The sequence below is a fragment of the Achroia grisella genome, unplaced genomic scaffold, assembly GCF_030625045.1.
Source record: "Achroia grisella isolate CSIRO2021 unplaced genomic scaffold, CSIRO_AGI_Agris_v1 utg1062, whole genome shotgun sequence".
Lineage (NCBI taxonomy): Eukaryota > Metazoa > Arthropoda > Insecta > Lepidoptera > Pyralidae > Achroia > Achroia grisella.
In genome coordinates, this window is record NW_026712566.1 from 1,549,057 (window position 1) to 1,575,376 (window position 26,320).

At 31.5% G+C, this 26,320-nt stretch overlaps 3 protein-coding genes across 3 annotated transcripts; 1 reads left to right on the top strand and 2 right to left on the bottom strand.

The window, feature by feature from the left end:
* Nucleotides 1–1,003: 1,003 nt before the first annotated feature.
* Nucleotides 1,004–2,842, bottom strand: LOC131855458 (protein FAM177A1-like). Its single transcript, XM_059206738.1, has 2 exons — nucleotides 2,626–2,842; nucleotides 1,004–1,901 (listed from the first exon to the last, which is right to left on the bottom strand). The coding sequence occupies exons 1-2, from the start codon at nucleotides 2,785–2,787 to the stop codon at nucleotides 1,623–1,625; spliced, it is 441 nt and encodes a 146-aa protein (XP_059062721.1). The 5' UTR covers nucleotides 2,788–2,842; the 3' UTR covers nucleotides 1,004–1,622.
* A 1,051-nt stretch (nucleotides 2,843–3,893) lies between these two features.
* On the top strand, nucleotides 3,894–12,413 carry LOC131854994 (gastrula zinc finger protein XlCGF48.2-like). The gene is made up of 10 exons (XM_059206198.1): nucleotides 3,894–4,460; nucleotides 4,977–5,170; nucleotides 5,641–5,699; nucleotides 6,178–6,364; nucleotides 6,573–7,273; nucleotides 7,358–7,857; nucleotides 8,724–8,843; nucleotides 9,429–9,577; nucleotides 11,292–11,386; nucleotides 11,841–12,413. Exons 1-10 carry the CDS (start codon nucleotides 4,353–4,355, stop codon nucleotides 12,122–12,124), a joined length of 2,397 nt encoding a protein of 798 aa, XP_059062181.1. The 5' UTR covers nucleotides 3,894–4,352; the 3' UTR covers nucleotides 12,125–12,413.
* Nucleotides 12,414–13,494: 1,081 nt separating this feature from the next.
* LOC131854920 (upstream stimulatory factor 2) lies at nucleotides 13,495–18,663 on the bottom strand. The gene is made up of 7 exons (XM_059206105.1): nucleotides 18,551–18,663; nucleotides 18,329–18,378; nucleotides 18,157–18,237; nucleotides 17,620–17,700; nucleotides 17,358–17,467; nucleotides 16,830–17,014; nucleotides 13,495–16,557 (listed from the first exon to the last, which is right to left on the bottom strand). The coding sequence occupies exons 1-7, from the start codon at nucleotides 18,601–18,603 to the stop codon at nucleotides 16,398–16,400; spliced, it is 720 nt and encodes a 239-aa protein (XP_059062088.1). The 5' UTR covers nucleotides 18,604–18,663; the 3' UTR covers nucleotides 13,495–16,397.
* Nucleotides 18,664–26,320: the final 7,657 nt, after the last annotated feature.

The window sequence follows — 26,320 nt, forward strand, 5'->3', positions numbered from 1 at the left end:
AGTATTTCTCTCTATATTAGTAAAACGCATTTTCTTTAGTCTGATTGATGAGCTAAAATATACAAATACCAATTAAATTACTAAATCAGATATTTGGATTTCAACATTTTGTGAAGAAACGATTCAAAAATATAATTCATGTTAGTGCTGCCATCTAACGGATATTAAACATAACAACTCAAGGATAAGCAACTCCCTTTAGAAACAAATTAAATTTGAAAATTTAACGTTTATGATATTAGTTCTGCCATCTACCGATCACGCAACAAAACAATTCGTAGGTAAGTCCACGCCGTAATGTCTATGCTTTTATGTCATCCAGATAATGACAGCTACTACTCACGAGATGTCACTGTATAATTACAGTATTTTAGTTTTGTTTGTTACCCACAGATAAGATAATAGTGACCTATTTTCTACCATTTTTATAGATGATAACGGAATTGTACACTTGCCTGTGGTAATGATTTATGCTGGCGGTAAACCAGTGGAGGATAATATGAGCGTGAAGTTTGGTTATTTATAGGTATATATAATATCATATGCATGCTCAAAATGATAAGAAATATTGTATACAAAATAAAACCTTTAATAAATTATTATAATCAAAGGTTACAAAATATTTAATTCAATTCATCACTAAATATTAATAATAAAAAAAACTGTGAGAAGAGTGGACATGTATGTTCTCAAACTTAAATTAAGATAAATTCATTTTTCTTTTTATATTATTTATGTCACACATTACAATAAAAAATTATCATTTGACATACAGTTAGAATAAAAAATTGTCATATAAGACTCACTAAATAGAAATTATGGTAACACATCCACATCCTGCAGATTTTAACTGCATATAACATCACTTTTTGTATTTATTTGTATGCACTTTCTAAATAATAATTTGAAAAATTGAGAGCAAATTGAAGGACTTAATACAAAAATCATAGAAAAGCTACTGGTTGCATAGGGATGTATAAAAAAACATAGATCATGTAAATATTAATAATCAAATGTATATTTGATTATCACAATCAATATAAGTAACAAAAATAATTAATCATATCAAATAATATAGATATTTTGGGAGAATATTGCATTTATTATTTGAAAAGTATCTACTGATACAAAATAATTTATTTATAAATGTTTAATCTATTCTATTAACTTTTTGTCAGTCATACTTATATATATGTCATTACAGCAGACAGTTGTAATGTTTGTATAAAAAAGAAATTATTAATGTGCACTTAGTGTCGACATCAAGTACATGAGATGTGTTTATTTGGTGTTATTATTAGTGTAGTTATTAGAAAGAAAAGCTAATAACTATGGTATTAGTGATGTAAGTTTAAATAAAATAAATTTTATTCCCATACACTTTAAGACTCTTCCTAATTATTTCCATTAACATATTTATTTCATATATATTTATTTAATGTCATGATGGTCGCAAATAAGCATAAAGGCCAACTTATGGTAAAATGTTACCATAGTCTATATACACCTGTAAAAATTAATGCATGTATCCATGTATGTGGACTACAGCTGTTGAACAATGCAAACAAAATATAATTATTAAATAAAATATTATATATTAAATAAATAATTCCAAATAAAAATTAAGAGGTTGTAGGTTTATGTACATCTCTCACTGGTTCCTGCATGACTAATGGTACATCACCTCCTGCATTCTTTGGTACCCAGCCAGCTGATTGCTCGTCAAGCTTTCTTTTCTCTTCCTTGATTCTTTCATATTCATTTACCTCTATCTGGTATTTAGGTGATGTGATACCAAAGAAATCTGCCAATGACTCCCCAGCATAGTCCACTGCTTTCAGTACTTTTGTCCCAGATTTCCAGGCATAGTGGGAAAACCAGGGACCCCAATCCAATTGTTTCTAAAACATATTAATGTTTTTTAAATAATTATAATATACTAGTACCCCACCCCACCTTTGTAAGTGTATTTCAAATAAGTAAAACCTGAATAAATTCTACAGCTAAACCTTTCTCATAAATCATTCAATCTATTGATTAAGGATGAAAATGGCAAGACAGTATTTTTGTAGTTCCTGAAATTATTATGATATATATAGTATGTATCCATTAAGTATCTAAATTAATAATATAAAGACAAAAGCTTTGAATTTCTGTTAATAAAAGAATGGCAAAAAATTATAGATGTATACAACCTTAATATCCTGTTATGACTGACATGAACTGCATTTTATTTTCAAAAACATTAAAGATCCCCACAACAATAACACAGGGTCACTAGTTATAAAAAAAAATTCAAAAATTCTGGGTCTATGAAATACTGCATGTTGAATTTAAATCCATACAAAAAAGTAGGCAATTATAACCATAACCGAATTAAAGACTAGTTAGTATCACATAACAAATGTTTTCTTCGATTTATATTGTACTTAATACGTGATAAACAAGTACAACTTCTAGTTTCATTCAATTCACGTCTTATGTCCGCTATTAAACGTATTTCTCCTATTACATAGAAACTATTGAACAAAGCATAAAGGACTTTAAATGCCTACACCATTTAGTAAAATCTATGAAGAATGCAAATTAATGAAGTCATACAAAACAATAGAAATCTGTACTTACAGGGTCAACTGCTTCTTCTTCTGAAGACGTACTATTCAAATCACTCACAGTTACTTCGTCTATCACTTCTTCAACCCCATCACTGAAATATATAACTTTACTGGGCTTGTTAATAGTTACTTCCACATGAGTATTGGTGTTTATTTCCTCACTGTTTTCCATTTTGTAAATTTAGTTATTGTAACAAAAATAAACTTTAGTCATTGTTTATTTACGTAGTCAATCTGTCAACTGTTAACCACTGAACATTGATATATGCTGTCAGTAGACATGTCAACACAGCATGTCAAGACAGGTTAGACAGATAATTATAGATATTACAGTACTCATTTAGTCGAAACTATTGGAAACCATCTAAAATAAATTTATTACCATATAAAATAAATTCAATAACAGTTGTTTACAATATTAAGCTAAGTAAGATTTACGTGATTGGTGTCAATATTCGCTTGCACGATAAAAAAGTTTGTAATCTTAAGTATGATTATTTGTGTTAGTCTAACGGTTTTCGTTATAGCTTAGGTATGTGTTGACAAAATAAAATGTATTTAAGTATTTCTATCTGTATAACTCAACTCTGCTTAGCTTAGGATTATATTATACTGGGAATTGTCTAGAATTGTAATTATTATTATGTAATAGTGGTGAAACTATTTCAGTAAAAATTTGATAAATATCAGAAGTATATATTATATCATAATACGAGAACAAAAATCATTTTGTCGGGATCTCATCGGTGGCAGTGGTCGGTGCGACCTCGTTTTAATCATTGCCAAAGCCACTGTAAAAATATAAAAAATATTTGTCTATAGCAGTCCCGCAGTCCACAGATCATTAAAAGTAAGAATTAAACCTTATCTTTGAATGTACTGTTTTTAATTTCGTGTAAAGTATTATTCGTATTTATTTTATAGAATTAAATAAAAAGGTTTCATTTAATGGGATATTATGTGGAATTTTATGTACAGTTTCTTGCGTACTACACATTTATATTTTATTTATTGTGATTTGGTTATATTTTGGGTTTAATTGTAAGTTTTTAATGTTACAGTTATAAACATTTATATGTTGTTTGTAATTATACTTAAAATAGGAATAATTTAAAGCTAAATTCACGTTAATGTATATATTATTGAAATATTCCTATAAAATGTCTTCATACATTCATAATTTAGTATAATTTAGCCTCGCTGTTGTCGGTAGATCTCTTATCACTTTTAATAATTTCTCTTTAATTGTTGATACTCTTACATTTTTCTGAAGCCTGATATTACTGTCGAATCTTCCATTACCCCTCTTTCTTTCCATGTTTCTTTCAATAATAATAATATTAAGTTCATAATGCCACATGAAGTGGCGTATTATTTTAACCATATATTTTAAAAAATGCTGAGGATCTGTACTTGGAACTGTTAAGAACTTTTAACAAAACTATAATTAATAAGTACTACTATTATCTTATTTATTATAAACATGGAAGTATATATGTGTAGATGGATGAATGGATTTTTGTTACTCTTTCACGCAAATCCTAATCTTAATGAAACTTTACAATATATAACTTGTACATCAGAAAAACGCATAGACTATAAATTTGAAAACCGTAGGCACAAATAGTAAGTAATAAAAAAATTGTAATAAATAGAGGTATCTTATTTTGAAACTTTTTACAGGCTCGCTGTTTAGATTAATTGTGTACAGTATTAGGTCTAGTTATACACATAACAATGGAAGCAGTATGTAGAGGATGCCTTGCACAATACAGTGATTCTGCAGAACTTGTGCAGTATACTGAAAAGAACAGGAGGCTTTTCGTCTATTCCACTGGCTTGCAGGTAATACTAATTTAATGCTTATTTTATAAGTTCATAATATCTTTTTATACTAAGTTTTATTGTACAATAAGGTATTATTAACATTTAATATGTGCATGATTAACAATAATAAATTATTTTATTTGGTTTAAATAAATAATAATCAATAACAATCATGAAACACTAACTGTAATAAGGTATTTGATTTAAAGGAAACTAACTGCATAGGACACAGAGGAGTATATTTGGTTTTGTCAATAATAAATATAATTTAATAATAATAATAAATTTTATTGAACCAAGTTTACCTAGTTCCAGTAGTATTATTCTCATATGTTTGCATTTCAGTGAATTTACTACTAGTAACTAATCTGGGCCGAGCCTGTATTGTAGATGATATTTTGCTCCAGCAACAAATAAATTCAAATTCAAATTCAAATGTTGCAATTCCATGGGTATATTTACATTTACATTACATTGTCATGACTCCAGTCACAACTTATAAACAAGTTGTTATATGTTTATTGTTATTTACAGGTGAAACGTAATGATTCCTTCATTTTCCAATTATGCAAAGACTGCTACATTAATATGAAACAGTCCTGTAAATTCAAGAAACAATGTAGAAGTTCAGATAAGAAATTTCAATATTATTTATTATCAAAAGATGCAGATGATACAGTTGATATGGCCTCCTTTCTTAGAAACCATGATGAGAATATGATGTTGAGGTTAGTATTATTTTAAGAATAATGTAATAAAAATTGGACTAATTTCTCCACAATCAACCTCTCATCTGAGCCATTGTATATGTAGAGACGAGACTGGAAAAGTAGCCAGCCAAGCTCCTCCCAGAAGCATAGAAGACTTCTTGTTGTCCTGTTTTCACAGGCTTCACAGAGCGACTGTGCCATCCCATAGACAACCTCACCGTTCCTGAAGTCTGTAAAGATATTTGATGGCGTCTGAGAGGAGTTTTGCAAACTACTGTAGTAGTCTTAGCTCAACACACATAACGGCCCAATGCTAATGGAGATTGTTGAATCCAATTTACACTATATTACAGTGGCGTAGGTTTTCCTTTTAGTTAGGAACTCAGAAAAGAAAACCTTAATGTATTACAAATTTTATATTTTACGTACCAGATTTTCAAATTGCTTAGAAAGTATTTTTATATTGTGTTTTATGTTCTAATTTTCAGATTTCCATTGATGAGTGGCAATAATACACCTGCAAATCATAGAAAAGATGATGATAATGGTATGTAATAACAATAATAATAAGTCTTATTTTCTAAGGTTGGGGTACTCTCTGTAATTTACATAATGTACAATAGTATTATTAAAATACCTAGTCCATCCATTTCATTAAGTCTAACTAGATGTGTCTTGATATTGCGCAGATCATTGCTTAATGCCATGATCTGCGCAATATTAAGACACATCTTGAGACAACCATTAAATGGCTATGGTCTGATATGTATTATATTTTTATGTCCAGAATCATTACTTGGTCCCTATTTATACATTTATTGCTTTGGATCATAATTTGTGCATGAAATCAAGTCAGTCAGCTCACTGTGATCAATTTACTAAAAATTAAACATGACGCCGTCTAAGAGGACCGTCTGGAGATTGACATGATACATCATTAGCAATGGGGTACTAGTACCAAAAATACCCACCCCATACTACAACTATTGTGTTGTAGTATTATAAATCAAAATATTTACTTTTAGCATCGACATGCACAAGTATTGGAAATTTCATGACTGACATTCTGCAGGGTGAGGAAATGCCGGATACAGAGGCTAGAATCATTAAACAAGTCATTGAGGAGGAAGCAGATGTTCTGGATGACTCACTTGACTCTCATTGGCTTCAAGATGACATATCTATTGACCCTGATTTTGCAATAGATTTTAGGTAACAATAATTCTATATCAAGTGAAAAAGAATTAAGTACTGTACAATAAACATTAAAATATACATATAATTATATTAATTTTCCAAACGATGAAACTGTGGAACAATTTTAATTTATCAATTACATTTTACTGTTCTGTTATAAGAAAACTATTAATTAGTTAATAAATGCATGTGAATTGTTAAATATATTTAGTAAATATTACAGTTTTAGCCCATTTTCAACACCACACTCAGTGAATAGAGATCATTGCTATACACCAAAGAGACTATCTGATCTACCATCTCATAAGTATGTACCTTCTATAAGCAAAAAAATATTGAACTCAAATAAAGTTACTAATAATCATGAAAATAATATTAACAAAACTGTAACTCTGGAAAATAATGGAACAAAACAAACAAACGGAAATCAAGAGTTTGACACAAAACTGGAAAATAACTTCTACTCTGTAAATATGCAATCTGATGATGAAATGGAAAATATTTACTCTAAAAATGCAAAGCAATCTAGTCAAACAAAAAATAACGTAGATATTAATTTTGATTCAAATTATGATGACGAAAATGATTTTGATGATTTTGATCATGTTCAGAATAATGTACCCATGATAGACGCATTGTTAGAACCGCCTGAAAATATTAACTGTGATATTGAAATTGAACATGTCGGTTTGAATATTAATATAGATGATACTATTGGACATGGTAAAAAATATTATATGCCTAATGACATGATAAATTATGAGAATAATATTGCGATAAATCATGGTTTACTTGAGGAAAATATCAGTCAACACAATAAAATAGGAAAAGCGCAGTGCACTATTGACAGAAATTTAGAGAAGGCTTTAAAGAATATTGGTAAAACTGAAATTTCTTTGGAAGACTTGCTTGCATCTCCTACAGGTAAATTGGGTTTGTTGAGAAAATTATATTGTGCATCATGAATTTAAGTAGTTTATAGTACAAATATTTTTATAAAATTTTCAGTCTTTCCTGGGTCTTATGCGCCGTCTACCCCAACAATAGATAATATAATATTTAATGCAAAAAAACAATTGTACGACGACAGTAACGATTATGTGCACAAAGCTGGAAAATGTATTGAAAAGTTTCAGAATATAGATGGTGATATTAGTCTATTAGATGATTTCTTTAATAAGGCTACAGATGAATATGATTTTCAAAATAGAATAGACAGCAAAGTAACGGAAGTTAACAAGAGTTTTCTGAATAATGTAAATATAAAGAAAGCAAAGAAAAAGAATATTGACAATGAAAGTCAATACAACCTTGACGATTGTTATTGTAAGTTATGTAAAAAGCAATATGTAAATATATCAGGATTAAAGATACATTTCGCTAAATTTCATCAAAACAAGATTCCTCGCAAAAAAGCAATAAAGCCAATGTTTAAAAAAGCATGTGATTACTGTAGTAAGGAATATAGAAGTTATAAAAATTTTCTTAATCACTTGAAGTCGCATATGGTAAGTTCGTTAGATTAATATTTGTAGTCATTTGTATAATTAATTTACTGCTAAAGACAGTATATATAGGTATATCCAACCATAATTGTGTTCAATAGAAGGAAATGTATCGCATGGAGATAATAAGCTACTTTTATACGACACATTCTTTCAAGTGCAATCAGAAGCGCACGCCATTTAGCGCGGGAAAGCTCCAGCGCAAGCAATTGTAAGTGATTGATTTTTACTTTTCTGTGTTTACTCTTTCGCGCTTCATTTTACTTTTAAAACTTTGTTTTATATCCACAAATTTTTTTGCAAAGACACGTTATAGATCTATAAATTTAATATTCAAAATAAACGCGAATGTTTGTAAGTATGGATTATTGTTACTCTTTCACGCGAAAATTTCTGAATGGATTTTGATGAAACTTTACAGTAATATAGCTTATACATCAGAATAAAACATAGGCTATATTTTATATTGAAATTTAACATGGAAAACGCGGTACATCTAGTAAGTATATAAATAGTCGGTAATGGTAAATGTCCGCCATTTTGCAATGATAATTATAAGAACTTTAGAAAGGCTAAGGTGGTACTATAAATAGTTGAGAAATACTGGGCTATATATTTTTTTTTATTGGGTCGTTTGGGCTATTGTCAGATGTGTAGCACCTGTAGCACTGCGACCTACATAGATCTATTGTGCTCGCCCTTTTCAGAGTTCGCTACCTATACCCGTCAGGGACAAGAATTGAAGGATATTCTTAGGAGCGATCGTTTTTATCTCCTCGGGAAAGAGTGTAAACTTTCCAAAGGAGATATTTCGTTTATGCTTGAAATACTGGGCTATAGGAAATTATTCTATGTAATTGTGTTTTCAGGAGCCACGCGAGGAGTTTCGTTGTGACGTGTGTAAGCTACCATTTCCTTCTGAAGCTATTCTTCGAGTACATCGGGCTCGCCACAAAGGATCGTATCTTACCGAGCCAAAATTTGAAAAGGTTAGTTGATAATAGTCGATATAACCTATATAGTAGAAACTGCTTGACATACCTCGCATTTACATCCCCCTCATTTGTACCTGCATACCTCTAATTATACTGTTTATTCTCTTACTATTGAATGTACATCTATACATGTAAATAAGATTGAAGTGTCTGTTTGTAATATTGAAATAACCGTTTTTTACTACATGCATCTAAATATATATAACTCAAAGGTGACTGACGTAGTGATCTATCAACGCACAGCCCAAACCACTGGACGGATCGGGCTGATATTTGGTACGCAGGTAGATGTTATGACGTAGGCATCCGCCTGTTTGTTCCGGCTAATCTCTGAAATGGCTGGACTAATTTTGACGGGACTTTTTTTTGCCAGATAGCTGATGTAATGAGGAGTAACTTTAGGCTACTTTATTTTAGAAAAATAAAGTTACATTCCACGCGGACGAAGTCGTGGGTGGTGAAGTGGATACCACTGCGCTACAATATGAAGATAAATTGTATGCCGAAATTGGACAGAGGCCATCGTTTATCTATAAAAACCAAATGAAGTAGCTTTTAAGAACTAGTTTTTTTTTTCAGGAATACTGTTGTACTATATGTGGAGTCAAGCTATCGACCAACAGTAACTATAGGGTGCATATGCGACGGCATAACAAAAAGTACGTCGCCAGTTGTGATGAGTGTAAGAAAGGGTTCGTCACGAAATCAGAGTATACCATTCATATGAGGTATGTGAAATTTTATATCACAATTTGCTTGTAGGTGACAAACACGCACGCATGTTTATTTGTGTGGTTTGAGTCACCAGAAAAGAGTTACTGATTTTATTACTATGATGATATTTTATACTATATACGACGATAGTGGCAAACAAGCTTGCGGCCTATCTAATGGTAAATAGTTACCGTAGTCTATGGACGCCATAAACAGGGATGTCACGTGCGCGTTGCTGACCCTTAAGAAACCTTATGGAGTTTTTCAGAAATCTTAATAGGGTATATCCTATTAAGGTTTTTGAAAAACTCCATGAAGTAGTCTCGAGAAAACCTCGGCAGGTAGTTCATTCTACCTAAGTATAACAATAGTAACTAATTCTAAAATATCTCTGATATAATTTACCAGTCTCTTATATTAAAACGGTATATGTGTACTGTGTGCACTGTAGCATGGTGACAGTTAGTTTTACATTTAACAATTGCTACATTCAAGTTAATACAGTAATTAATGATTTAATATATTACGAATGTGGTACAGTTGAAATACTAAGTTACAGTTTGTAAATCGCGGCTACTTTTAAGAGTGAAACGAAACTTTGATGAAACATTCACCATGCTACAGCGCAAATGGTATAGTAGGTTGAATGAGGTAATTATTACTATAGACACTAGGATTTCTGTGTGCGTAAGTGTGTTTGTACATATAAATATAATGTGTGTGTGTGCATCGTGTGTCGATGTGACCAGGAGAAAAAGAAAGAATTAGGTTACATTACCTTACTTTGTAAAATACTATTTAATAAAGAGATATTATATTAATATTATCTATAACTACATATGTAATGTAATATAGGTTGAACTCCATTTTCCGCAATCCTCTCAACTGGACCGTTGGAAGCAGGGCCGGAGCTAGGGTCCTCAGCGCCCGCATGCAATTTTTATCCTAACGCGGTTTGTCTCTGAATTCATAGTTAAGTTAGATTATTTATTAATTTATTAAGTATTCTATAGATTCTATATTTTAATAAAATTATAGTATATATCTGAATCTCGTGATGGCCCTCCCTTCGACGAGGCGCCCGCATGCTCCGCATGCGTTGCATGCCTTTTTCCGCCGGCCCTGGTGATTTTTTTTTATGAATGATAAAGTGAATGTTGCACCCGCCTGCGCTAACGGTTTACGCTGGCGGGGCACCAGTGGAGGATGATAGGATGAGCATGAGGTCAGGTCAGTTAGCCAATAGTGACAAATTCATCAGAAATTTATCACGATGGTTTAATTGGATGGATTAACCGCGTGGAGGTCAATCTGACATGGTACATTGCTAGTAATGGGTCATGAGTCCACATTACTAACAATCCCCAACTGGTTGTAGAGCCGAGACTACTAAAGTAGCCAGCCAAGCTCCTCCCAAAAGCGCAAAAGTCTGCTGGCGTCGTCACAGGCTTTGCGAGCGACCTACCGTTTCGATTATTTGTTTTCGTTGTGTGGCCACAGCTATGCACGCACTGTTACGTGAGCGGCCCTATCTTCGGCTTCAAAGCAGCTCCGACAAGGTGGACTGTCTGTAGCACCTATTGTGTACAAATGTTTGTTTAAGGGACAGTGGCCCGTTATTATCCCTATCATTATTTTCATTTAGATTCAGTAGGCGTTTTGTCAATCGATGGTTTGCTACTGGAATTGCCACTTTTGATTTATCTACATATATATTTATATGTGCAGAAAACACACTGGCGAGCAACCATTCAAGTGCACTTACTGTTCGCTGAGCTTTAACCGCCGGACAACTCTCATCGCACACGTCAAGTTTCATTTAGGTAAGTACAGAGCTGACGGCCTTGGGTGTTTAGTCGCTGACATACCGCTTTACTTCTGTATCGCGGGTTCGATTCCACGCATGGTTCAAACAGTTATTTTTATTTGTATGATTGTTTGTATCGGTTGTGTATATTTTTTAAGTAATGATGATAGAATGGTGCACCCGCCTGCACTGGTATATCTAAATAACGGTATACGTTGGCAGGGCACTAGTGGAGGATAAGATGAAGATGAGCTCAGGTCAGTTAGCCTATGGTGACAAATTTATCATGATGGTTTTCAGGGGAACATGGCATAGTGCATTGCTAGATATTCGCGAAGATGTTCGCAACATCTGTATTTCAATCTTCAACAAACACGGAAGCATCTTGCTTTGTAAACAAACTAAATTGACTACGTCGTTTTAGGTCATTATTTTTTTTAGTTTATTTATTCATTATTATATCCTTTCAGGTGAAAAATCATTTGAATGTGACCATTGCCACAGGAAATTCGTTAAAAAAGAATCCATGGTAACCCATATAAAGAATTTAAGATGTATAAAACGATTTCTTAGATTACAAGAAATGAAGAAAAGTAGTAAAAAAGGATATTTTGAATGTTTGTTATGCCAAAAGATATATGTGAAACGTAAAAATTTTATAAACCATATAAAAAACAAGAAATGCTTATCAATTAAAACGGAAACAGAAGAGATGGAAGAACCAATTAAAACGGAAATAGAGGAGACGGAATAACAGATTAAAACAGTAATAGTAGAGACAGAAGAACAAATTAAAACGGAAATAGAAGAAATGGAAGAACCAATTAAAACAGAAATAGAAGAAACGGAAGATCCAATTAAAACAGTAATAGTAGTGACAGAAGAACAAATTAAAACGGAAATAGAAGAAATGGAAGAACCAATTAAAACAGAAATAGAAGAAACGGAAGATCCAATTAAAACAGTAATAGTAGAGACAGAAGAACAAATTAAAACGGAAACAGAAGAGATGGAAGAACCAATTAAAACGGAAATAGGAGAAGCGGAAGAACCAATTAAAACGGAAATAGGAGAAGCGGAAGAACCGATTAAAACGGAAATAGAGGAGACCGAATAACCGATTAAAACGGAAATAGGAGAAACAGAAGAATCAATTAAAACAGTAATAGTAGAGAGTGACTTTTTCATTCTCTTCCTCTACATTTCCATACACATTTTTACTTGTGTGAAAGCATATTTGCGCGTGAAAGAGCGTACGTCTAAAGGCAGCAATTACCAAGTTTTGTATTAAAACTGGAAAATTAAACACGGAATAACCAAATATGCAGTAATACGTACTTTGGAATATCATTAGGAGACTTCTACAATGTATTAAAGTGTTATCAAAGGTGCCTCCACCATAAAGGTGACAACAGTAGATAATGCTTCTGATTACTTAATCTAGGATTAGTGTATATGGAACTTAAGGCATCTTTGCCTATAAATGAAGAAATTTAAAAAAAAGACTGCATGTCAACAACACCTGATTATATTTAAAGTTTGGAGCCAAATAAAAAAATAAAAACAACACAATTAATCGATATTCTTGTAAATTTACAAAGATTTGTAAACAGATGTTTTATTACACAGAAACTATACATAATAGACACAAAAAATATATAAAATATTCAACACGTGAGATATTTATAATTCTGTAGCACATTATCAACTATTGCATGATATCTACATTTTGCATTGTCTCATTACATTATTCCTTAATTATGGAAGATATTGGATATAAAGTTTAACTTTCATAAATAATAATTTAAGAAAAGGTATTTTATACAAGCAAACAATAAAGTACCATTTTTGGAAGAAAAGTCTCTCGTGTTGAATGCATGTACAGTCAGCTTCATATAGATTATATTATCATTGATATATCATTATAGCGTCGTAATGCTCAATCAGAATTATGAAATTTATACATAACTTTTACAAATGAAGTTCTATATAAGTTTTGAATGTTTTAACAATTCAAAGCGGGCGATAATATCTTTGCAATACAATTTTCAATAAGATATTGGATATTTTTATCCAAGTTTACAATGTACGATCTGTATTTATGTATTTTGATTCATTCGTTGCTTTACAATATGATAAATACAATAGAGAAAATGCTTCCATATTATTGAGCATATATCATTAATAACTTTATGAAGCAGTCTGTATATATGTCCTAGTAATGAAGTTTAAATGCAATAAACCGATTGTATACAAATAAAACAAATAACTCTTAATTATAACTATCTACTTACAATTTACAATACTTACAATGTATGGAGTTTGTTGAATTTACTATATTTATTGTGGATTTTGTAATGCAACCAAGGTGAAATATTTTCTATATTAAAACAGCTTTTTGTTTACCTTTCATTATAAAATGTGTGAAGTAAGTGATCTTAAAACATTCCAATAAGTGATAACTACATTCCTTTAGTGTTAGTTACTACATCATCTTCATACCAGAGCCATCAATATATATGTATAATGATTCCATTTATTTCATTTCCAATCTCCTTATTTATATATTTATACATTTCAATTGCTGTTATTAATTTGAACTATGTATAAATACATATAAGGTACTCTCATGTTTAAGTAGAATGCCCTAAAACATAGAAATTACTGTACCTTAGTTACTGTTTAGTGAATTTTAGCTTTATTGTCTATAATTATTCTGCTAACTAGTCGTATAAAATTGCAAATGTACATGTTACTGGATCTTAAAGTTACATGTTATACAAAAATTGCGATAAAAAAACACATAATGAATACTGCAATTGTGTTACATACTATTTCCCGCTTGAACTGATTATTTTGTTATTAGAGCATAACAGTAAGCCTCTATTTGAATGTTAATTATTCTGATTTATCAGTTGTCTGTCACTCATCTTAGAGTGTGGAGTAATCAGTATAACAAGAATGTATAAGCTTTTAAATTTATTACATGAATTGAAATTTGCAATCGAAATATTAATTTACAATCTTATGAAACATATATTCCAATATAAAGTTTCAATCCACTTTTATAAATATTACTTTGTATTTTAGATTGTTAACCCTTTGTTACGCTTTGTACAGTCAGCTGCATTTATATATCATAGTATGTAACAATATAATAATAATATATCAAATCATACCTTATCATCTAACAGAATAACTGTAGAATAAATTTGCTTTAATTTAATATTGAAAAAATATATATACACATGACATTTCTTTATATTCTACATATTGAACAAAATTATAAATCATCAATGAAAGTATGTTTTCTTTCATTCTTTTATGTACTATATTATTTTGTATGTGTTCTAATTTTGAACACAGGATCACGGCGTGACTGCGTGATACCAAAATACTGAGTTTTAATTAAAAGTATTTAATTGAATTGAAATTTTTGTATCATTTTGAATACCTTGTCACCAAATAGCTTTATGAAACTGACTGTACATCGGGTGTCGATGTACAAAAATACAAACGACATTAAATAATATTAATACAATACATACGGAACACTTAAAAAAGACAATAACACATTTACAAAACTACAGTAACATAGTTAAGGCTGATTTATATAAAATCATTTAGTGCCTAATTTTGTTCTACATCAATTCTTAACTGATATAACATCATAAAAAGTAAAATTTTATTTCAGTTATTACAACATAACAAAAAATATTAATATTCTCAAATCATATAATAAATTGCTGTATGCCGTTCAAACATATATGAATTTATTATTTTTCGATAAACATTTCCTGAAACAAAAATAATGTTTTAGGCTAATGTTATACAGTCGGAGCGTCGTTCAGGAAACCTGACGACAATCGACTGTGTATCAGCGGCCATCAAATAGCCCAATTTATTTACAAAGCATTTAGGCCAAATTATAGGGCTTTTCTATTTGCATTTTGTTTACAATAACACAAATGTATCATACAAAGCAATAAATACAAACAAGATTTATTATTTGCTTATGGACACTCATTCACGCATGTCCAGTACCAAGATGGGTAGAGTTTTTTCTTACAACATCTCAAAATACAACTGAAGTAATCTCTACTTAATGATTAACCTCATTACCGGCTTAACAAGTGCTTTTCTCATGATAAAACCATATGTACTATAATTAGGCATCTAACACACGGAGCTTCACAATATTATGCGACGCTATACAGTCATGGCCATAAAAAAAAAGAATAGAATATATAACTTAATTAGAATTACGTCGAATTAGTTTCTATAGCTTCAACCGACCGTGTAAAACTATTGCATTAAACAAAAAAAGATCTACAATATTGAAATGTCGACCTTGTAAACATTAACGCTTTCGCTTCCCATTTACACTTCGAAATTAGTTGCGATAACTTTTTCTTGTGAATGCATATTTTATTCCGTAAAACAAATGCCATTATGTAATTAGGGTTACAGATGTAAAATTAAACAAACTAGTCTATGGTATGTAACGGAACTGTAGTAAATGTTATGTCTGAAATGGGAACACAACGAGAAATGACCAGAGAATGAATGGATTGAACGCTAGAAGGAATACGACACGAACGGTTTCCTAAGAGATCCGTAAATCTTATTATATTTAACTAAATTAAATTCGTAACATGAAGTTTTTTTATTTCGGTTCCCCAGACTTACATATATATTTTTCACATGTTCAATATGCCAGGCATATATAACTAAAGTTTTCTTCATTATTTAATATTTAGAGTTAATAAATACCATTCCACTGGACATATTATGCGGCGCCGCACTATTGATCGGGTTTTCGAACGTTTGCTGCATCCGTATTCACTTCACTGCTAAACTCCGTGTGTTAATCCCTTTATGAATTACAAATGAACTACACACAAGTTCGTAATAACATTTGACAATACTGTGACGTTATGGGAATGTCACAGTCTTATATATCAGCACCTTTGTTTGTATACAAGCACTATAGTTCATGTACCACACGGGTGACATCTTAGCATGAACTAAGACTTCTCGCCTTTCGGCCTCTGTGATACAACTATGCAGTTGTCGGCCAGCTGGTTGCGCATAGACGCGTTTTCTTTACGCGCTTCTGTTAATTCTTGGTTGAGTCTTATAATTTCTAGCACTAATTTCTCGTTTTTCACTTCCAGTTTTTCCAAGCTGAAAATAAAGTTTTTTTTTATTCCATAATTGTAAAACAGAAATTATTATATCAGTTGTATTATACAACTGATATACTATATACTACTATAATAAGAAAAGTATGAATGATTTAATTTTGTAATACTACAAACAATAATTAGCTACATAAATAATAACCCTGGACAATTCATACGGCGCCATCCAGTTCCAAGTTAAGCTGAACCCGCGACTTTCAGAAGTAAAGTACTGTGAACTGCTAGATCACCAAGGTAGTGTATATTAATACATACATCTTTTGTCTTTCTGTTAAATCTGATATATAGTCGCAGGCCTTTGCTAATATTCCCCCCTTGCTGGCCGAGTCCGGCAGGCCAGAGTTTGGCACAAGGGCTGCCAGTTTTGTGATCCAACTATTGATTTTGTCCCGACGTCGTCTCTCCACTTCATTGTGTGTCGCTCGCCTTTTGTCATCTCGCTGAAATAACAATAAGAGACATATTAGTGTAACACAGAATATACTTTTGCCCAGGCCTTTAAAAAAATTTAATGCTATCATATAGCATTGACTATTTCTATATAGGACAAATCTAATGACTTTATTTACATTTATTATATAATTACATAAATAAAATGTACAATTGCCTGAATTGCATGCATGCATGCATGCACAAAGGTGGATGGCAAAAGTTCTCACACATGTGAAATACAGTTGAGTTTATGACTAATACTTCTCAATATAGTCTTTAGACTAAACTACGGCACAGCAGGAAAAACAATATTCTAATGCAATAAATTCAAATAAGAAAGTCATTTATCACCTTTTTTGCAGTTACAGCTTTGGTTTGCAATGGGTCCCTATGATTGCCTTTTTTCTGTGTGGGTGTCCCAAATACTTCAATAGGATTGCTTATAACATAGTATTCAGCATCTGAAATGTACATATTATATTATTAGTAGACATACAAAATTTAAATAAGTGTTTCAAGTCTTAGATATTTAGGTACCAAGACATTTAACATTTAAGAAAATAAAATAACTAATGACAAAAAACGTTAAATAAATATAAAAGAGCATACTTACTGTGTGATGGAGAATGGGAATTTATATTATTAGTTTGTTCTTCTCCTGCCATTTGGACAAATTTGTATGTCACATTGCCAGCTGGAAAACATTAAACTTTAATAATATAATACAGTGGATTCTTACAAGGACCATGCTTAATAGCCATCTTTCCAATTACATAAAAAAAATACAACATTTGGTTTCTTAGTGAGTACTTATTTTGTGTTTTTGAATATAGAACACTCTATTTTAAATCATGTATTAATTTTTTTCAATATTTTAGCACACAAATATGTGAAGCAATATGACTGAGACAAGAAAAGATAACAATTCAGCACTTCAAGTTTACCATTATATTCATAATAATGTTTGTTTTGAAAATGAAAAAAAAATTAAAAAGATTCTAATTTTTATATTTTATACTGAACTTTTTTTTACTACAGATTATAAACAATAAAGTAAAGTTGGTAATTACTTCCCACAATATTACTTATCTGAAAGGATAATGTTATACCTAGATCAAAATATTTAAGTAACTTATATGCAAGTACATACACAGATCTCTGAAGTTGTAGGAATTATTTTCGTTTGTATCCAAGAATGATTGTGATGCTAATTGAGATCTTTCGTCTGCATCTGGAAACAGTAATTAAATTTAACTTAATATAATTATACTGATGTGTTGTTATACTCATAGTTGTTCAAGCATGATATTTTGTTTACTTACCGCAATGTTCCTCATGATCATCTACCATGGAAATGTATTCGCTGTCGGCGCTGTAAATATATAAAATAATAATCACAATATTATACTTGAATAAAAAGAAATTCAGGAAACAAACCACTATAACGTTTGCCAAGTTGCAAAATTATTAACCAATGACCTTCGTACGAACCTGTAATTATATAATATAATTATCATGATACAATAATGAAAGCTGTGGTTTACCTGTTATCAAGAGAACTTTCTTGTATGTCAACTTTAATTTCGACATTAGCCATTGCGCGTAATTATTTTTGAATTTCCTAAAATTGATCACGGGGACAAATAAAGGGGTCATGTGATATGATCATAGACAAAAAGCCCACAGATCAAACAATAAAACAGACCATATGCACATGTCATGTTTGTTAAGTTACGGCTTTGAATACGACAATAATAAAAAATATATATTTATTTATACATTGTTTGTTAAAAACTAGTATATTTATTTACGAGTACTGTATATTTTATATGTATTACATGTATATATTATACCAATACTTTTCAAGGGTGGTGAATACAGAGAAGCTTTATTCGAATATCATAGTGATTACTTGCTCAATTGGCCGAATCAATAACAAATTATCATATCCAAATAGTTTAAAATTATGGAATTTATCTCTCATCGGTTATTTTTTGTTAGCGTTTAAATACTAATTCGATGTATCTTGTCTTAAATAGATATTCCTAATTTTTTTAATAGTTATTAATCGGCTCACACAAAGTAGTAGGTACAATTGCCTTTTGCATTTTAGCCTTTGTATCCACTGTTGGATGGTGGTTTTCCATAATGCATTCCACTTGTATTTTATCACCCTAAGCATAATTTTACCTATTCTACATGCCTATATCAAATACAAAAATTACACAGGCCAATACAAACAGTCATAATCCTTCCAAATATTTCCAATCAATCAGTCATTAAGATTAAACCATTGATGATGATCAGGCGAACCGATATCTTAAATTATAGCTGAAGGCACTAGTAGCACTAACGTAGATATATCATATCTGTAAACTTGTAAGTCGAATTAAATGAAATTGCTATAAAATTGGGTTACGTACCTACATTGAAATACAATGATGAACATTATACTCATAATAAGATGCGTTATGTCATCAAACATTTCAACAAGTCAAGTAGGTATTATGTAACAAACTTCCTCTAGGATTCATTGTGTAAGTTTCCGCAACTTCTTAAGCCAGGGTCAGTTAGTAAGTTTTATGAAGCTTTCGTAAATGTCACTGGCATCATAAACTATTAAAATCTTATATGTAGATTAGACTAAAGTACCTACCTAGTTGTTAGTTTACCATAATTTTTTTTTGTTATTATACATTAAATTTTCTATCATAAGAACCCATTCCCAGTAGTGAGACGATAATGTGTTAAATACGTTCTGCTTTTATTCATGAACCCAATACCACAGATAAAATAATATTATATACCAATATGCAGGGTTTGTCTGTAAGACAATAAAGTAACTGGCAGTCAAAAAACGAAATAAAAAGAGATATTGTATTTTGTTTTCGAAAATTCATTATAAATTAACAAATTTATGTCACAGATACTATAATATTCCATCTGCTACTACCTACACTAAAACTTTAAATAATTCTAAGAATACTAACGGGCACAGATCCTTTTAAAAGACATATGTGTATGTAGGCACGTTATAGGTGCTATGGATAGTATTCTCGTTTGACTTTGTCGAGGTTGTTCAGGGTTAAAGAAATTATCGTTCACGTAATCCTACAATGCAAAGCAGTGCCTACCGAACATACCCTAACTACTGCATACATAAAAAAAAGGTTAACTGAGGAAAACGGTGTTCAATTTACATTCACCACCCCTCGAATTGTCATCCAGGATTCTTCAGCGTATAATTTGCCAGTTTGAATAGAACTGATCTGACTAGTGGTCGCACAGTGGCCAAAATTCGACATTAATTCATTTAAATTATAAGTATGAACATTATTAAGGTTCTAATTGTGGTAGATTTTATATGTATATTGAGGGAGCAGTAGATGTTTCACAAATAACTGTATTGTAATAATATATTTATTATGGTTATTTGATAATAGTGCGAAGTTACATACTTCTTGGTGCGATCCATTTTCGCAGAAAGGGTTACAAAGTTTTTGCCTCAAGTTTAATATAATTATATACTAGATATATTTTATTATATTAGAATTCTGACACCCACATGTTCATTTCCAGACATAACATTAGGACTATTAACCATGGTAGTGTACCTTACTAACACTCTGTTTTACTTTCAGGTGGTTTTGGGTTTGGTTCACGCACAATTAAAATATTTGTGCACTTATTAGTGTATTTTCAAGTAATTTAACAAGATAAATAAGTATTTAAAGATGTCCTACAAACGATTACTATCAATTAGTACCTACTTAAAACTCTACTTAGTTTGGGATTAGATAATAGAAACATTACATATAAACTAGAGTTATTTATTTAAAAATACCGGTCGAGTTACGCTATGATTTTCCAGAACACATTGCGCGGATACGGAAATAAATATAAATTGTGATTTTTATCAGCGCTACAAGTCACGAAACGGATCATACCAATATTAGAATTGCAAATTGTATCTTTATTTAAGAAAAAGGTAGGAAATCAAATATAAGTTTATTCGGATACGAAGGAATGATAAAGGTAAGGTAAAGTAGGAGTTTTATGCAAAGTACATCGAAATCCAAGATTATGAGTGAAATTGAGATGGCGTTCAGCCGTCCAAAGGATTTGTATGGGCTTAGAAATGTTCTCTTATAATTATATTATACTAGCTGTGCCCGCGGCATCACCCCCATGAAATTTATAGCCTATGTGTTATTCTGATATAACAGCTATATCACTGTAAATTTTCAACATAATCTATTCAATAGTTTCTGCGTGAAAGAGTCACAAACATCCAACCATACTCACAAACTTTCGCATTTATAATATTAATAAGATATTTATTTAAACATACTACTTACTTGAACTTTACTTACTTTACTTAAATTTTTATGGCATGTTGTCTCATTTACCATCAGCAAATCTTTTTCCACACTATTCAAATCATGGTAGTTTTAAGGAATGATAATGGAATGGTGTTTTCGTCGTCATGTTGCCAGGTGTCGCCTATTGACCGAAGGACTAATAATAATAATCTCAGGACAATTCACACAGCGCCATCTAGACTCAAATTAACCTAGCTAAAGCTTGTGTTATGGGTACTAGATAACTGATACAAATACATAGATAATTTTTTTAACATAAATACATACATATTATACATAGAAAACACCCAGACCGATACAAACAATCATATTCATGAATAAAAATGTTTGTGTCGTGCGAGGAATCGAACCCACGAGCATCGGACGTAAAGCACAGCATATCGCTAGACCGCTAGACCACCGAGGTAGTCAATGTGTATCAATGTGTAACTAAGGTATGATACCTTAGTTCTTCGGTCAATCCTGCGTACACTGCTATATCAGCGTTGAACCAAAACATAGCTTATAAAGTAAGCTAGCTTGGCAGTTCAAAAAGGTGACACAGAAGTACCTCTGCAGACGACTTTGTACTTTAGTTACTTAAATCAATGGTCATTCTCGTTTAAAAGGTCAGGTTATTTCACATTAAACTAGTACATTCGGAGACGTCGAAAGAAATCCGTCTCGCCCACTCAAATGAAGTGGTAGAATCTTTATGGCTATGATCACTTCCACGCCAGTAAAACCGCTAAATGTTGCCAGTTCTAATAAAGTGAGTTCTACAACTATAAGATCAGCGAAGAGTAAGTCGGAATAACATACTGAGGTTCCGTGTCCATATTTCTGTACTTAATATTATAATAACAGTATCTCGGGAAAATTCACACAGTGTCATCTTCAATTTTTTTTGTAATTTTCAATCTTTAATCATTACATATAATTTGAGTAGTAGTTGTGTCTAAAAATTTTTAAATACAGAATCCTGTGAAAAAGGAAATAAACATGAAGTAATATGTGAAACAAAACTGATACACACACGTACCTACATTCCCCTTTTTAATTTCTGTGTCTTTGTTCACTAAAGGAACGTAGCTACGTAATGCAGGCGACACTTTATTTTAAAACTTTCTAAATGGTCATTAAAAGTTATTGCAGAGTTGGACTGTCGCTTTATTATTTACAGCGTAATAAAACTTTTCATTTTTCAATTACACAGTTATGTATATAAAAAAAGTTGGAGTGAATTTAGATTAAAAACTACGTTTGGTGTCCAAATACCTAAATAACTTGATATCTGTACTAAAAGTGACCAGAATTATAACGAAATGTTTTTTATTATGAATTGCGCTTGACTTCAGGTACGAATCTGATCTGGTGAGAAATGATTGCGAGACCTAGGATGTGGTGCGAATATTCAAAAGGTTCCATTCATCATTGACTTGAAGAGTCCAGGTTTTATTTCTCCGGGAACACGATAACCGGAAGTGTGTTCTCTTTGGCAGTGCGTATAAAAAAAAAACGACGCAAATGGCTCTGTGCGAATGTGTCAATGTGTATTCGTTTTAAGGGTAGAATAATGGCGAATATGAGTTTCAGTGAGTTTTATTGAATAACGTTTTTCTCATTGCATTTGGTTTTACGTTCACTGAAACATACTGAATTTTTTTATTCTTAAGTATGTATCTATTTTTTATTTAAGTATTTGACAATTAACAGCTTCAGTGGTCTAATGATTTAGTACACCGCTTTACTGAGGGTCCCGGGTTCGATTTCTCGCACGATAGAAACATTTCAATTCATAACTATGTTCGTTTTTATTGGTTTGGGTATTTTCTATGTATATTCACAAAAAAAGTGTTTATATCAATTGTCTAGTATCCATAACATAAGCTGTGCTTAACTTGGAACTATTTTTATTTATTTATTGTTACTTTAGATAGCGATGTATGAATAGCCCAGGGTCAATATTACTATTAATTGTAGATAAACCGAGTCAAGTCATAACTCAAGTTAACATCAAAATTTTGTACCAATATGTATTTATTCAAAGAGACATGCACTTTTATTTCTTAGAAAATATAGAGACTACCATTTAGCTGAAAAAAATAGATTACAAACTTTGTGAAATACAATAAATAGAACCAAAGTTCCACAGGGGGAAGGGGATTCTTGGTAACGTGAACTTATTACTCCATTGCTAGCAATGTACTAAGTTAGCTTGACCTCCAAGCGGTTCTCTCCCTCTGGAAACTATCATTATATTAATTCCTGGTGATTTTGTCACGATGGGCTAACTGTCCTGACATTATGCTTATATTGTCATCCTCCACTGGTGCCCCGCCAGAGAAATCTGTTCGCGAAGGCGGGGGCATCCATAAAAAAGAAAGTCCCACAAAGTGAAACAATAACCAAAATCTGAAACATATTTCCTTTAAGCTTTAACTTCTTATAAATTGATTGTAGAAACCAGTGAAGCAAGGTATTGTTTGCATTTAATTAAACTTACGACTCGATTCCGTTTGTGTTTAAAACTATTGCGACTGACTGTTGGTTTAATGTAGTTAGTAAAGTTATTGGTTGCCGCACAATGACTCTACCGAAAGCCAATTAGTTCTAATAATTGCATTAGGTAACGTTGTTTTACTGTCTAAACTTTAAATTACATATTGTGGATTCGAAATTATTGACGACTATTTATATAACCACTAGGTATATGTATATTCCTGTATCCAGTTTATTGTAACAAAAATCTAAAATGTATAAGGACGTTCTGGTAATATACCTCAAGTCTTTTATTTTTGTTAAAAAGTATTAATATATGTGAACATATAATTTAACGACGATAAGCTTCAAATTTTAAAAATAACTAATTCAAAGAGGCCATTCATAAATGATGTCACATCAATATCGTCATTAATTTTTAGCCCAGCACTTGTCATTATTGTAATAGTAAAAATTTAAGAAATTATATATTTTATTCGTGTTAGTTTAATTGAAGAGGGAGAAAGAAAGGGGTCTACTATATTTCACGAATTTGACACGATATTTGTAATTCCTCCAGTACCTTGTTGTATATAAATATCACACATTGTCACCCCCCTCTCCGCCCCTTTAAAGTGTGACTAACTTTTTTATGTAGGTCTTACACATACCAGGAATTTTGTAACTATTTTTTATCGAGGTATACTTTGTATAAACTCTCTGTCTCACCTATTTCAGCTGCTTGGCCGCTTCGAAAACTGTGTTTTGGGTGAGACGTGGTAATGTAATTGCAGGGCACAAAGGCAGTACACCTTAATCCTGAGTAACGCATCCATCCCGTCTCTCCAGCTCCATCCAGTTTCTTTTATAAATACATAATATACAATCATATAGACCGATACGAACAATTATACTCATGAATACAAATATTTGCAGCGTGCGAGGAATCGAACCTGCGACCGTCGGAAGTAAAGCGGTGTGTTAACCGCTAGACGATCTAGGTCGTGTAAGTATTGACTTTGCGAACTATAAATCAAATTGCTTAAACCTTCACACGTATGAACCGTCGCCTTACTGTCGCGCCGCCCTGCCGCCTACAATCCGCTCATTCAAGAAAATATCTTGTAACACGAGATAAATGATATCATGTTACAACGAATTTTCCTTTCGATATTGTCCTTAGACAAGTGTGCGTCATGAATTGGATTCAAATATATTATATGAAGGAACGAATAGAATAGAAATATCCTTTATTCAAATAAACTTAATACCTATAAGCACGTTTGAATAGTTATTTTATAATTCTACAAGTCAGAAATGCGAGTAATTTATTTCAGAAAACAGCGTAATTAAGATATATATATAAGATATATACAATTTTATATTTAGAGTCACGTAGGTGTTTAAGATTAGGTTAGACATGTATAAATGTTTGTAAAGTTTTTTTTAAGAGAATCACTTAAAATTAATATGTGAAGAATTTTGTACTCGTTTTTACGCAAATTGCGGATGGTGGAGTATGAAATATTGCACACTTATGATTTTTATAAACTGGGGAGTGCAGAATGCTAATATTTTTTATATAATGCCTAAAAAAAAATACATCAAAACAATAACAAAAAATTACAAACATAACCGTGTATTTGACACACGTATATATATATATCTACTCTTTTCATTATAGTCTGTGGTCAAACTGAGAATAGATGAATATTATTAGTCTTTAATATTATTTGTCTATAGTTTTATCAGAGATATGATAATATGTCTTACTGAATGTTAAAGTAATATGTATTAAATCCTAAGTTTATGTAATTTTTATTACACAGATATATTTTTATTTATAAAGGTTACACCAAACCGAAAATATTGGATAAACGAGTCCCAGAAAATATGTTGGATATAATTTTATTATGTTACATATGTACGTATATTTCATACGCTGCAATTTCTCAGGAGTAAGTTGTTGAGCCTACGTGCCCTGTAATTTTACCGGTATCCTTCACCCTTCAAAGCGGAATACAGTACAAAGGCTCCTTCTCAGGGATGCCATCTGTACGAGAATCTTCTTACAAGTACGAGATATTTAGTCTTCTGTACGAGAACATTTTCATCTACGTACAAGATAGGCTAGGAGCCAAATTGAGGTAATATTCGAGATTTTATTAATGTTCTGATTTATTCGCACGAAGCTAAATATTTTAAGGTGGGGAAAGGGGATTATTAGTAACTAGCTTTTGCCCTCGGCTTCGCTCGCGTTAATTTATCCCCTTAGGGGTGGAATTTATCAAAATCCTTTCTTAGGGGATGCTTACGTCATAGTAGCTTTATGCATGCAAAGTCTGAGCCCGATCGGTTTAAAATTGACAAAGTTTCATCCCAACTTTCATTTTATCCCCTTAGGGGGAAGAATTTATCAAAATCCTTTCTTAGGGGATGGCTACGTCATAACATCTACCTGCATGCCAAATT